Here is a 12,862-nt window from a genome sequence, read left to right on the forward strand (position 1 = left end):
GTTCTACTTGCAGTGGAAGGGCAGAGTCCTCACCACTAGACAGCCAGGGAATTCCCTAATTTCTGTTGCTTAATTACACATGAAATTGGGAAACAGAAATGAGAAATAAATTATCTTTAATAACCTTTGGATACGGTTTATTGTTTGCTTGTATTACTAGAGAAGGAAATTCCCCCACTGGAAGACATACATAGATGTTATTAGTAATATTTCTCTTCTGGTTATGATGACCTTTTTTCTTTCAGAGAAAGAATTGCAGAATGACACAAGAGATGAGGAGAAGTCTATTGGAGATGCAAATTGGGAGCAGACTCAGGAAGGAAACGTTGGAGCTCTTTATCACAAGCAGTTGACATTGAAAACTGCCCTTCAGGAAAGACTGGACCACACCAATTTTCGTTTTTTGCTCTGGCGAGCTCTGGCAAAATTCCCAGAAAGGGTAGAGCCACGGTCCAGGGAGCTTTCCCCACTTTTCTTGAGATTTATCAAGTAAGTGTTCTTTGCTAGGAATATGTCCCTAGTAGGGTATGAGGAAGAGAAGGTACAAAGTGAAATTCCCAGATTGGCTGAGTTCTTACATCTGTCATCTTTTCAAATCACTAGCACATCTCTAAAGCACTGGCTCTGTGAATAACAAATAAACTAGTTTTGTTCACTTGTTCTTACATGAATCAAAATCTAACCAGCTCATAAATGGTGTTAATAAAAAATTCCAGGTTGCAAAGTGAGAAAGGCCATACTGACTTAGATCAATGCACAGTGGCCTTGTTGTTTCTTGCCCTATTGTTCATTGTTGTTTTGCCTGCCTAGGGCTTAAAAGTACTTTGAGGTAACTCAACCCCAGCCACTCTGTTTTGAACCTCTTGAATGTTTCTCATGACGCTGAGGAATGTGCTCTCAAAGAATAACAAGAACTTTCTGGAGTACTGTTTTACTTTGACTAGATACGCTCTGTGAAGAGTCAGATTGCTTTGAAACGCTAAAGATAAGGGGTGCAGAATATAGAACAGTACTAGTCAATCAAAGGTAAATTTTCCGTTATCATTTTGTTACATGGGAAAATGGTGTAGGGTTGGGTTGGGCAGACCACAAACCACGGCCTGCCAGCCTTCCCAAGGAACAGCAGGGTGATCCAGGAAGAAAGTAGTTGGAGGTGAAAGCAAAAAATTTAACAGGAGAATGAATTTGTGTAGGGGCTTTGAAGTGGCAGTAAAGACTTGGGTTTTTATCGTCAGTGGAATAGAAAGCCTTTGGGAAGGTTAAACAAGGATTACGCAACTAATGTTTTCTCGAGGATTTTTCTGGCTTCTGTTTTGAGAATGGACTGTGGGACAGAAGTGGTGAGGGCAGAAGGACTGGGGAGGGGAGTTGGGAGGAGATGGCAAAAATCTGTGCAAGAAATGATGGTGACTTGACCATGGTGGGAGTAATGCAGATGGTGAGAAGTAGTTGAATTCTGGACACTTTTCAGATTTCAATTTAAAACGATACGTTTTTGAAGAATCACAACTAGATTAACCTGAGGCATTTGCTAACATTACATGTAGGATAGGGATTGTGAGTGGTGGGGGTTATGCAGGAAGGAAAAAAGGGAGAAATTAAGGATATCTATAAGGTTTTTTTGGGCCTGAGCAACTGGAAGAAGAAAGTTAACCATTGACTGAGATTGGAAGAAATGCAGAAGTTTGCTGATTTGTGGGGAAGATTAAGAGTTGTTTTGTTTTGTTTAAAGATATATTAAGTTTGGGACACTAAACAGACATCTAAGTAGAGATTTCAAGTAGACAGTTGAATGTGAAGTTTAAAGTTCAAAGGAAAGGTTTGCTTTTAAGATAAGAAATTTGAGACTCATCGGTATATGGATGGATTTTAAAAGTATAGGGAGTGAAGTCACACCTGGGGTGTAAATGTAGGGAGCAAAGATTTCCAAAGACCATCTGCAATATTCAGAGGTTAAGGAACCAGCAAAGGAGTTCAGGAAAGAGTAATAGAAGAACTAAGACCACTCAGTATTTCTTAAAGTAATCAGTGGAATCAGATCTCTAAGACCTCAATTAGATGAAGAATAAGAATTGACTTTTGGCTTTAGAATTGACCTTAACAAGAGTTGTTTTAGTTAATCTGATAGGGATGAAAGTATGATTAAAATGGGCTTCAGAGAAAATGGAGAAGAAAAATGGAAATGACAAGGATGGACAGTTCTTGTAGAAAGGAAGCAGACATAGGTGGAAGGAAGTGTGGGAACGGAAAGAGGGCCTTTTGTGGTGTTACTGTTTAACTTAAACAATCTCTATATGTAATGCTGGTATGAGTGATCCAAAAGGGAGGGGAAATTAGTCATGCCAGAGGGGGTAAAATCGCTAGAGCCCTGTCTTTGAATAGGTAAGAGGAGAAAGGATCCCATGCATAAATAAAAAGGTTTGCATGAATAATTCATTCTGGGAAAGGTTACAAAGCAAAGATGCACACAAGTCAACAGATATGGTGGTAGTAGTGTAATGATTTTCTCTTTTTCACTCTGGGCTTTAATTTATTTCTAGAATGAGAACAGTGACATTTAGCTTCCTTTCCTTGTTTTGAAGATCATGTAAAGTAATGTTTATCATTTGTTTCGTGAATTTCAAGGAGCTGTACCTATGTAAGCTGGTATTAAAGCTGTTAGTAGGATATGAAGTTCCTGTCATGTTGATTTTTTAAGTTTTTCCGTAAAGAAATAAATTACTCCTTAGTCTCCTGTAAACGTCTATCTCTAGTAGGGCTAGGTACTGTAGGGGTGGGGATGGAGAGAGGAGGCTGTAACAGGAAGTGAGTCTCTTTGAGTTTAAAAAGATAATGACTGAAAAGATATAATTTTTAAAAAATGTTTAACATTAATTGGCACTTACTACCTATAACCAATATCTTGATAGATGATCCAAACTAATGGAAAACCCAAGAGTTACCTTTAAGTCTGGCTTTGAAATACATTATAGGCTTTTACTTTTGGGGGGTTATACATTTATACTTTTAAATATTTTTCAAATAATTTGATATTAGTACTAACTGTGAATCCCTTGTAAACATTTTCTAAGAAGCCCAAACCAGCAGCAGGAATGAATGACTAACAATAGAAACAGTATCTTAATAATAGGTGACATTTAATGACTACTTGCTGTGTCTTATAGACCCTCTTATAAGTGCTTTGTATGAACTATCTTATTTAGTAAATGAATGAATGAGCATGCTGTGCTTGGAGGTAAAGGTTAAAAATACGTCATTTGGTTAATTGAGCGTTGAGAGTATACAGATGTTTTTAAATAGTGATGGTACAATTTGTAAAGGACAGAGCAACTTTGTTCATTTCATTCATTCAATTCATTCATTTTTTTTTTTTTTTAATTTATTAAGGGAAAGATCCTGCTAGCTAAGAATATAGCATTGAGCATGATAGTGTCTTAGGCCTCCAGGTGTGGTGTAGTGTATTAACCTGTAGTATAGTTTTTCAAGGTGTGTTTGTAGGATGCTGTCCTCAAACATGTGTCAGTATATTTTTGAGTGAGGACTTAGTCGGGCTGATCAGTTTCCTCACATCTATAACCCAGTGTTATACACAGAATAGACAATATAATTGTTAGATTAATGAACCAAAGTGACACAAAAGTAATGCACTGAACAATAGCCTTCAAGGTAATATTAGTTACCTACAACAGTGGACCAAAATTTAAGCTATGGAATTCAGTAACACATACGAACACCAACTGCACAAGCTTAGAGGAGCCAAAACATGAAGCATTAATGATTTTCATTGCCTGGACTTTCCATTCGAGTCTGTCATATTGTGACTTCCCTCAAAAGCAACAGAATTGATAGTCCCCCCTGTCTTACCAGGCCATACCTGGAGGACTGGAATTTGTTGTGGCCCTCTTTTTGAAAGGACATCCTGAAAACAATGTATCTGGGATACACATACAGCATGGTCTAAACACTGTAATATAATCTACCCCTACGCACTCCTCCCCGAGTTGTGGTTCCAGAGACAGGGAGGCCGATTTCAGCTTAGTCCAAAATAGACATTTCAGTTATTCTCAACAGTGTAACAATGAAGCAGGCTCTCTTCTGCAGTTAGTGATTGACTTGTCAAATAAGGTCCTTAAGAGAGGCTGAATTTAAATGTTGTAGAAGACCTCCACTAAGGGGCCTCTGGTGTTTTTCTGTGTGTGAGTCTGTGAACTGGGGGCACACATTTGTCACAAGCATTTAGGATATCTGTCTCTTATCACTCTCTTTCCACTGTAGCAATGAGTATTACCCAGCAGATCTGCAGGTTGCGCCAACCCAGGATCTGCGAAGAAAAGGCAGAGGGCTGGCAATAGAGGAAGTAGAAGAGGAAACTGCCGCCAGAGACGACGACGAGCTGGAGGAAGAGCTGGGGCCCCAAGAGGAACCCGCACAGAAGAAAAAGACAAGAAGAGCTGCGGCAAAGTAGGTTCAACATTGCTGAAAGGTCCAGGGCTCCAGTCCAGGGTTAGGGTTAGGGAAGGGCAGGAAGAGACCTCGAATGACCGCCTGTGAAGTAGCCAGGAATGAGATGAAATTACTCAGATAATTATTTACCAGACTGCTGCATCTTCCCAGGATTTTCTTTTATAGCCTAAGAAAACTGCTAGTGTTCTGAGTGTTTTTCCTTTGCTTGCTTATTTTTTATTTTTTCTTGTTTAGCTGCAGTGTGTTAGAGTTGAGGGACTTTGGAATCATCTGCTCGTAGCACCTTTTTATAGATGAGAGCCCTGGGGCCTGTAGCAGTTAAATGGCCTTGACCTTTGCCGTTCTCTTCCATAGCACTGGGACATTATGTTTGTGTGCTAGGGGAACACAGAATGGAACATCTTTTCTTTTATAAATAAGGGTGTCAGCACTCTCAACTTTATCTTTTGACTTCTGTCTTGATTACTTTTGGCTTTCTTCACTTTTTCATGCTGTTATATTCTCTTTCCGGCTCTCTGGATTATTCATTTACCTAAATTGTTAGAAATCTTAGAAAAAAGAAGGGACTGTGCTTTCAGCTTACTTAAAGATTGTCTGAATCGAAGTGCCAGGGATTCACCAGATTGGTGCTGCTGTGTTACTGTAACATTTTGCATCTCAATCTCACATGCCCACTTGTTGAGTCTTTCCCATGAGTCATCTATTCGCCTAGCATTTAGCAGCTGTATTGAGGTTCTTCTGCTAATTGCAGAGCTACAGAGATGAACAGTCTTTAGCCTCTGCAGAGCTGGAAGCAGTCTAATGCCTGGTGAAATATTTTAATAGAAGAAATGTTTTTAAAGAAGTTACAGGAGCACAGTAAAAAAGATAATAATAATTCTACCACAAAGGGAAGACTTTTACAAAGAGGAAATCACCTTTGGAGCAGAAAAACAAGTTTACCAGGCACAGGACTTGTTGGCTGATGGAAATAGTGTATAAAGCACAGGGGCGAGAAAGATCATGGCCCAACCTCCCTGCTCTGCCTCTCCACAGCTCTGAGCGTTCTGTCGCCTACTACTTCCCCTAAGACAGAGATTGCTGTGTTTGTCTTTGTGTGCTTCAGCATAACAGCTGGCCAAAGGTTTGTCCTCATACCTGTTTGCTGAGTGAATGAATAAGCTACTCAGGCACTCATACATCCTTTGTTCTTATCCTTGGACCTTTGCTATAGCATTCTTTTTGCAGTGCCCTTGCCTCATTGCTGCCAAGGGAAATTCTAGTCATAACTTCAAGGCTGAGTTCTCACACTGCCTCTTCAGTGAAGCTCTTCCTGTCTTTTAAACTGGAAATTATCTAGTTATCTACCCACCTTCAAACTTTGATAACACCTCCTCTGGTCAGATGCTGTTCCTTGCCATGGATATTATTTTTTTTTTAATAAATCTTCCATGTAAATTTAAAGCTTTTTAAAGACAAGTTCCATGTCTTGGTTAATTTCCCTGCCCCCTGTAGCCAAACCTAGAATGTTGCTAGCATTCACCATCATTGAAAGTATAAGTAAATGGATAAACACGTTCTTCTGGAGGCCATCTCAGTATATTCATAGTCCAATTTTATTAACCCGTGGAACATACCCCTTACTGGTAGGTATTTAATGAGAATCTGTAAAGTAACTTCTGTTTGTCTCTTGAAGGCTACATGGCACATAAAAAGTACTTAGTAAATGTTGAGGAAAGGAATGTATGTTTCCGTAGATTTTAAAATTGTGTTTTGTAAAACTGCAAAGGCTCAGTGATAAGTAATTACAGAGACATTGTATCAGTCAGAGCTTACTAGAAAATTTGTTGGGCAGGCTGGAAACCGGGGCAGGATTTGATGCTGTAGTCTTAAATGTGAAATTCATAGGGTAGGATTTCAGTGTGACAACCTTATGGCAGAATTCCTTTTCTGGGAAACATCAGTTTTTGTTCTTCCAGCTTTCAGTTGACTTGATAAGGCCCACCCACATTATTAAGGGTCATCTCCTTTATTTAAAGTCCACTGGTTGTGGATGTTAACCACATGTACAAGAATATTTTCATCACAACACCTAGGTTAGTGTTTTGTTATATAGCTGGGACGGTAAATTAGATTGACACATAAGACTAATCAACACAGGCATTTAGGCTAAATATAATAATAGTGCTTCCCTTACCCCTGTTTTTCTACAATATCTAAAGAGGTCATAATTTCCAACTGTTTTTCTCTATATTAACTAGTAAGACTTTCAGTTTTGCTTTTTTTTTTTTTTTTTTTTTGCCTATTCTTAGGCAAAGAAATATGTTGTTCCCTAAGCTCTTAAGAACTGAAGTACCACAGCTTGTTTTCTTTAATTCAGTCCTGCAGAAAAGCTGAAAGTCTTGTTCTTAGTTGAGATGAAAAATGAGACGCTGAGACATTCTGTGACTTTTCCCAAAGTCAGCAGCTCAGAATGGCAGAACCACACATGTGGCTTTGTTTCCACCTCTCTTCACTTCTCCCTGCTTAGGTTCTTGAAATAGGCAAATAATATCTCTCAAGATTGTAATTTATTCATTCAGGGTTTTTGTTTTTGTTTTTTTTAAGTTTTAATACCTCTTTTAAATTATACAAAGAGAGAAAACAGTTTTCTCAAGTGTTTTTAAAGCCTCACAGAATCTTAAGTATTAGGAAGTTGAACATGTAAATGTAGTAGAAGCTCTCTGCTCATTCTGTTTTGATGGTACCGTTTATTTGAAGGCAACCCCATCTTCAAATTTAAATTCCAACCGCAGAACATTGTTCTGTCTTTCTGTTTCTTGGTAAGCAAGAGCCATGGTTATCCAAACTTGGACCTCTGTTGCCTGACATCAGTTTTTATGTTATATGAAAGTGAGGAAGCGTAGTATGTTCCACTTTCCTGTCTACTGCATAAAAACTAGACAGAAAAAAAAGGATCATTCCAAAAATCATCTGTGTTCAATTTTGGAATATGTTAGTGTTTTGATTACTTTCTTTCTATATTTGCTTAACCATATGTGTTTAAACCATTCTAAGCACATCCTGAATGATTTTCTGAGGTTGGGAGCCTGAATTTCAGAGAAGGGCCTGCCTGAGATTTGGAATTTCTGGAGAATGATTTCCTAAATTCAAGTAATTAAAACTTGCTAGTGTAATTAACAGTGAAACTGTATTTGAGATGTTTAGAGTACTTGTCAGAGAAAACTGGTAGATACTATCATCTTACAAAAATAATGTCTGTTTTTATTTCTGGTTTTTCTTTTTTCTGTTTTTCTCTCTGTATCTTTTGTTTGTTTGTTTTGTGCATTTTAGGCAGCTAATTGCTCATTTGCAAGTTTTCTCTAAGTTTTCAAATCCACGAGCCTTATATCTGGAATCGAAATTATATGAGCTGTATCTTCAGGTAAGTAAAATTAATTCTTGTCACTGTAGTTAGTTGTGAACTTTTCTCTACCATTTTCTTTACCCAAATAACTTCTAGGTTTTCAGTAATTGTTGACTAGGGCTGATTTCTACATTTTAAATATATATTTTTTAACTAACAGATACTGTCTATACCTTGAGAAACAGTTTTAGACAGTACTGATTTAGTGGATTTTAAAGAAATTGAGGGTGACTAAACAACAGACTGGTTCCAGATAGGAAAAGGAGTACGTCAAGGCTGTATATTGTCACCCTGCTTATTTAACTTATATGCAGAGTACATCATGAGAAACGCTGGACTGGAAGAAACACAAGCTGGAATCAAGATTGCTGAGAGAAATATCAATAACCTCAGACACGCAGATGACACCACCCTTATGGCAGAAAGTGAAGAGGAACTCAAAAGCCTCTTGATGAAAGTGAAAGTGGAGAGTGAAAAAGTTGGCTTAAAGCTCAACATTCAGAAAACGAAGATCATGGCATCCGATCCCATGACTTCATGGGAAATAGATGGGGAAACAGTGGAAACAGTGTCAGACTTTATTTTTTGGGGTTCCAAAATCACTGCAGATGGTGACTGCAGCCGAAATTAAAAGACGCTTACTCCTTGGAAGGAAAGTTATGACCAACCTAGACAGCATATTGAAAAGCAGAGACATTACTTTGCCAACAAAGGTCCATCTAGTTAAGGCTATGGTTTTTCCTGTGGTCATGTATGGATGTGAGAGTTGGACTATGAAGAAGGCTGAGCACCAGAGAATTGATGCTTTTGAACTGTGGTGTTTTGCAGTCCCTTGGACTGCAAGGAGATCCAACCAGTCCATTCTGAAGGAGATCAGCCCTGGGATTTCTTTGGAAGGAATGCTGCTAAAACTGAAACTCCAGTACTTTGGCTACCTCATGTGAAGAGTTGACTCATTGGAAAAGACTCTGATGCTGGGAGGGATTGGGGGCAGGAGGAGAAGGGGACGACAGAGGATGAGATGGCTGGATGGCATCACTGACTCGATGAACGTGAGTCTGAGTGAACTCCGGGAGTTGGCTATGGACAGGGAGGCCTGGCCTGCTGTGATTCATGGGGTCGCAAAGAGTCGAACACAACTGAGCGACTGAACTGAACTGAAACATTGATTGGCTGTGTTAACAGTGGGTTTAGCAAAATGTTAGTTGTCTCATGAGATTTAGGTTTTAGAAGGGAGTAAGGGTTTGTACCAAGAGAGCTGCTACTTTGCACTGCTAGGCGAGTTAGCCTTATGGAGCCCTAGCATTTCAGGGTCCGGTAGACTGAATGAAAGTAGGTGGAGTAGTAGTCCATTGCAGTTATAGTATATGACCTTGAATTCAGAAAAGGTTGCAGAAGAAAAAAAAAACTGGTGTCAGAAGCAGAGTTAAGCATGGGATGTCATTCTAAGCTATCTGGGGAAATAAGATTTTCTCTTTTCACTTGGAGGTTTTTTAAATGAAACATTATTTTGGCAGAATTTATCCGTATTTTATGTATAATTCAGATGTAACTTGTTTATAAAATCAGAAGTCAAAACTCTCAGTTGTCGACAGGAAGCAAAAATCTGGACTGATCAGAGAGGCCTCAGAGCTGGGTCTTTCCTGGCATCTTACTGACTGTGGTTACCTTCATGGTATAAGAGCTTTCCCTCATTACAGGACCAATCCAGTTGGTGTAAACCTAAAGTCATGTAGGGAATTGGCCTTGGCCAAAAGACAGACCTGAGAGTCTGCCATGTGGGATGCAGTTGTCAGAGTTGTGTTTTTGTTTTGTTCTCTACATACATTCTGTTTATTTTCTGTTACCTCCAGGACAATGTAAAGCTATTGTCATGAATCATCTTTAACCCACATCTAAACATTTAGATTCTAAGAATTTTAATTTAGCAAATTAGTAAAAGTAAATTACTATCTGATGGCATGTGTATATCTGACTTCATTCATTTATTTTATAAAATATCATTCCTAGTTGTTGCTACATCAGGATCAGATGGTACAAAAAATAACACTGGATTGCATACTGACATATAAACATCCACATATTCTCCCTTACAGGTAAGTTATTTGAAGCTAAATAGGGGGCTATTTTTACTCTTTTCACCAGAGAGCCTCTTATAATTTTTTAAAGGCCCCAGGAAATTACTCTCTTTTCTAAGGTAATCATAATGCTATTTTCAGGTAAGCAATGAAAACTAGAAGTATATTTGTTTGTTAAGAGTGCTTCTTCATAGATAATAAGGTAGGAGAGAGAGTATTAATTGAAAAATATGTGTTGAGGTTATGTCATTTCTTCTTGCTTATATAATGGCATTAAAATCTTGATGATTACTTAAGGAATCATCGTAATTACCCTCCAAGAACTGAAGAAAGCTTTCATATTATGTTTTTTTAAACGGCTGAATTATTGACTAACCCCTTATGATCCCTCTTGGGCTTCCTTTGTAGTTCGGCTGGTAAAGAACCCACGTGCAACGCGGGAGACCTGGGTTTGATCCCTGGGTGGGAAGATCCCCTGGAGAAGGGAAAGGCTACCCACTCCAGTGTTCTGGCCTGGAGAATTCCAGGGACCATATAATCCATGGGGTCACAAAGAGTCGGACACAACTGAGCCACTTTTACTTTCACTATGATCCCTCTTACATTTTAAAATTTGAAACTTGCCATTTTGGAAGGTATTTGTGTGAAGACTTTCTTTTATGGATGTCAGCTACAATGTAAAATATTCTTAATGCCTGTTTCTTTTATGTATATATTTATTACTCTATTATATTTTTAAAAAGTATTTTTGATTAAGTGATGATTTATGCTAAATTCTATTTGTAAAGGGAAAACCTACAAAGATTGCTTGAAGACAGAAACTTTAAGGAAGAGATAGTGCATTTTAGCATTTCTGAAGATAATACAGTGGTGAAAGCAGCCCACCGAGCAGAACTGTTTCCTATTCTGATGAGGTAATATATACTCTTTCAAAACTGATATTTTAAGGGTTGGTCCCAAAAACAGTTGTGAATATAGTATTATGATTCTTTCAGCAATTATAATGGAATATTTCATCTTGAATTTTATTTATTTTTATAATTGGTTCTTTGGGGAAAGTCAAATTGTTATAGAGACTTATTTTAAATATTTTGTCCCTAATATGAGGAAAAATCTTGACATTGTTTTTTTAATTGTGTTATTAAAATTAAATCCAGTATTTCTCTAAGGTTTAAACCATTGAGAAATAGTAAAAATAATGTATTTGTTTGATAGGTAACTAATTATGAGATATAAAAACTAACCATGTATAAAACTTTATTATAGTTTTTATAGTTTTCATTGGATTTTTCTGGGTCAAAAATAATTGTAAATAATAATCATCAGTCAGCTTGTTAGTCCCTGTTTAAAAACCTTTTGAGGTCCCATTTTACTGAGAACAACAAATGGAGTGCTTACTACTCCTTTAAGGGCATGGTATGACCTAGCCTAGACCTGCTTCTCTAACATCTCTTTCATTTACCACCCCTCTCAGAGCCCACACCACAGTCTTTCTTCACAGTACTTAATCATCCAACATGGCCTCTTATTATCCATTTTCTCTACCAGAAGACAGACTCCATGCCTCTTAGTCAGTAGTGGTCAGATGAAGTTTGTCTTCTCTTTTCTGATATAAATACCCCCTTCACTGTTGTGTCGTTTGATCTGTGTATTCCCTACAGAGCCTACATGAGTTAATTGGAGTGGTGGTAGTTGTAGTTATCCTTGTCTTGCTACTGTATTTAACAGTAATGTTTCTAGAACAGTTGTGCTTGTCTTAAAGTGTGGTCTGCTCCTTCTTGGTGGGGGCTTTCCCAGAGATGCTTTTAGGACATCCACGACGTTAAAACTTTCTTCATAAAGACATTCCCTTTCCTCATTGTGCTGCTGTTTGTGCTGACCAGGCAAAAGCAGTGAGGTGTAAAACTCCAGGTGCTTAGCATGAATCAGGACAGTGGCTCCAAACTGTGTTAGTCATTCTTCATTGCCACAGACCTAGAGTTTAAAAAAAAAATTAAAAGCTGATTTCACTCACTGCCCTTACTGAGTCTTGAGCCTTGAGTACTTGTCTTTTTATTATTCTGTATGAATTAAGAGGTATGCATAAAACACTTCTTCAGCTCACTAGTTTCCATGGAATTTTTTTTCAGATTTTCCAAGTAACTGATGCATATTACAGAATCATTCATGGGTAAAGATCTGTTCAAAGTGCAAAGTAGACAGATGGATTTTAATGTAACAGAGTTTACAAAATTCACTGATAATGGTTTTAGATTCCACCTTGCAACTAGCCTTTAAGAAACTGCCTCTTCTTGAGCTTTGGTGCAGAATCCAAGTAGAATATTCACAATTATCTGAGAAGAATTATCTGAAAGTTTACAAAATATATTCCCCTTCTCCAGTTGCATATCTGTGTAAGGCTGGATTTTCTTCAACCACAGTATATTGCAACAGATTGAATGTAGAAGCTGATACGAGGATTCATTTATCTTCTGATAAGCCAGGCAATAAAGAAATTTGGAGAGGAAAAAAATGTACAACAATGCCTCTGATCTCTCTAATTTGGAGAGGGGCAGGTTTGGAAAATACAATTTTTATTAAAAATGTTAGTTATGCTAACTTGTTTTAGCTTGTACTACGACAAATAATAATAGATAAAAGTCACATATACAAAAGCTCTTAAGTAATTTTTAAGAGTAAAAAGGGATCCTAATATCAAAAAGTTTGAAAACCATTGTCTAAATTTTGAATGTTAAGTCAGTAGTTCTACCATGCTAAGAAGGTAGCTTTTATTGCTATGTTATTTAGTTTTTTTACTAAATGGATGTTGAATTTTATTAGAATGCCTATTGACATGTATTTAAATGATCGTATTAACTTTTTTCTATAAGCCATTGATCTGTATTAATAGATTTTACTAGTGATTCTTTCTTGCATTCTTGGAATAATCCTTATT

The 12,862-nt window shown here is 37.6% G+C and overlaps 1 protein-coding gene across 2 annotated transcripts in view; it reads left to right on the top strand.

Annotated features, from left to right (window-relative positions):
• UTP20 (UTP20 small subunit processome component) overlaps nt 1-12,862 on the top strand; it is an 86,219-nt gene that overhangs the window by 24,942 nt on the left and 48,415 nt on the right. For both annotated transcript variants that reach the window (XM_010805264.4, XM_059886972.1), the window contains 5 exons: nt 246-489; nt 4,276-4,461; nt 7,777-7,867; nt 9,860-9,945; nt 10,716-10,841. In XM_010805264.4, the coding sequence (XP_010803566.1) occupies nt 246-489; nt 4,276-4,461; nt 7,777-7,867; nt 9,860-9,945; nt 10,716-10,841 (733 nt within the window). The remainder of the gene's footprint in view (nt 1-245; nt 490-4,275; nt 4,462-7,776; nt 7,868-9,859; nt 9,946-10,715; nt 10,842-12,862) is intronic.

Source organism: Bos taurus, chromosome 5 (assembly GCF_002263795.3).
Source record: "Bos taurus isolate L1 Dominette 01449 registration number 42190680 breed Hereford chromosome 5, ARS-UCD2.0, whole genome shotgun sequence".
In the NCBI taxonomy this organism is placed as follows: domain Eukaryota; kingdom Metazoa; phylum Chordata; class Mammalia; order Artiodactyla; family Bovidae; genus Bos; species Bos taurus.